This window comes from Eimeria mitis, genomic scaffold, assembly GCF_000499745.2.
Source record: "Eimeria mitis Houghton genomic scaffold, Emh_scaff6304, whole genome shotgun sequence".
Classification (NCBI taxonomy): Eukaryota; Apicomplexa; class Conoidasida; order Eucoccidiorida; family Eimeriidae; genus Eimeria; species Eimeria mitis.
In genome coordinates this window covers 1-431 of record NW_013574491.1, presented here as the reverse complement: position 1 = coordinate 431, position 431 = coordinate 1, and the positions used below count along the sequence as shown (strand labels likewise).

The following is a 431-nucleotide window of genomic DNA, read 5'->3' as shown; positions in this document are numbered from 1 at the left end:
TTTTTTTTTTTTTTTTTTTTTTTTTTTTTTTTTTTTTTTTTTTTTTTTTTTTTTTTCTGCTGTATGTACACCCCAAAGGAGACAGCTGATGCTTTGCTGCTGCGTATACACCAGAAAGGAGACAAAAACCCTAATACGTTTTTATTTTATTTGTTTATGTACATTACTAACGCTAATATAACGCTATTAAACACTATTTATTATATTATTACTTTATTCTTATTTATTTTTATTTATTTTTTATTTGTTTTTATTTATTTTTTATTTATTTTTATTTATTTTTATTTATTTTTATTTTTTTTTATTTATTTTTATTTATTTATTTTTTTTATTTTTATTTCTTAACCTGCATGAGGCAGATACTGATACAACAGAAATACAAACAATCTAAAACCCCAAACCCTGAAACGGAATATATATATATATATATA

General features: G+C 19.3%; 1 protein-coding gene across 1 annotated transcript in view; it reads left to right on the top strand.

The window, feature by feature from the left end:
* The window catches only part of EMH_0086920 (uncharacterized protein), a gene marked incomplete at both ends in the record, with an annotated part of 602 nt that extends 513 nt beyond the window's left edge, over nucleotides 1-89 (top strand). The window contains one exon of the mRNA XM_013501095.1: nucleotides 79-89. Within this exon, the coding sequence (XP_013356549.1) occupies nucleotides 79-89 (11 nt within the window). The remainder of the gene's footprint in view (nucleotides 1-78) is intronic.
* Between the last annotated feature and the right edge of the window lie 342 nt (nucleotides 90-431).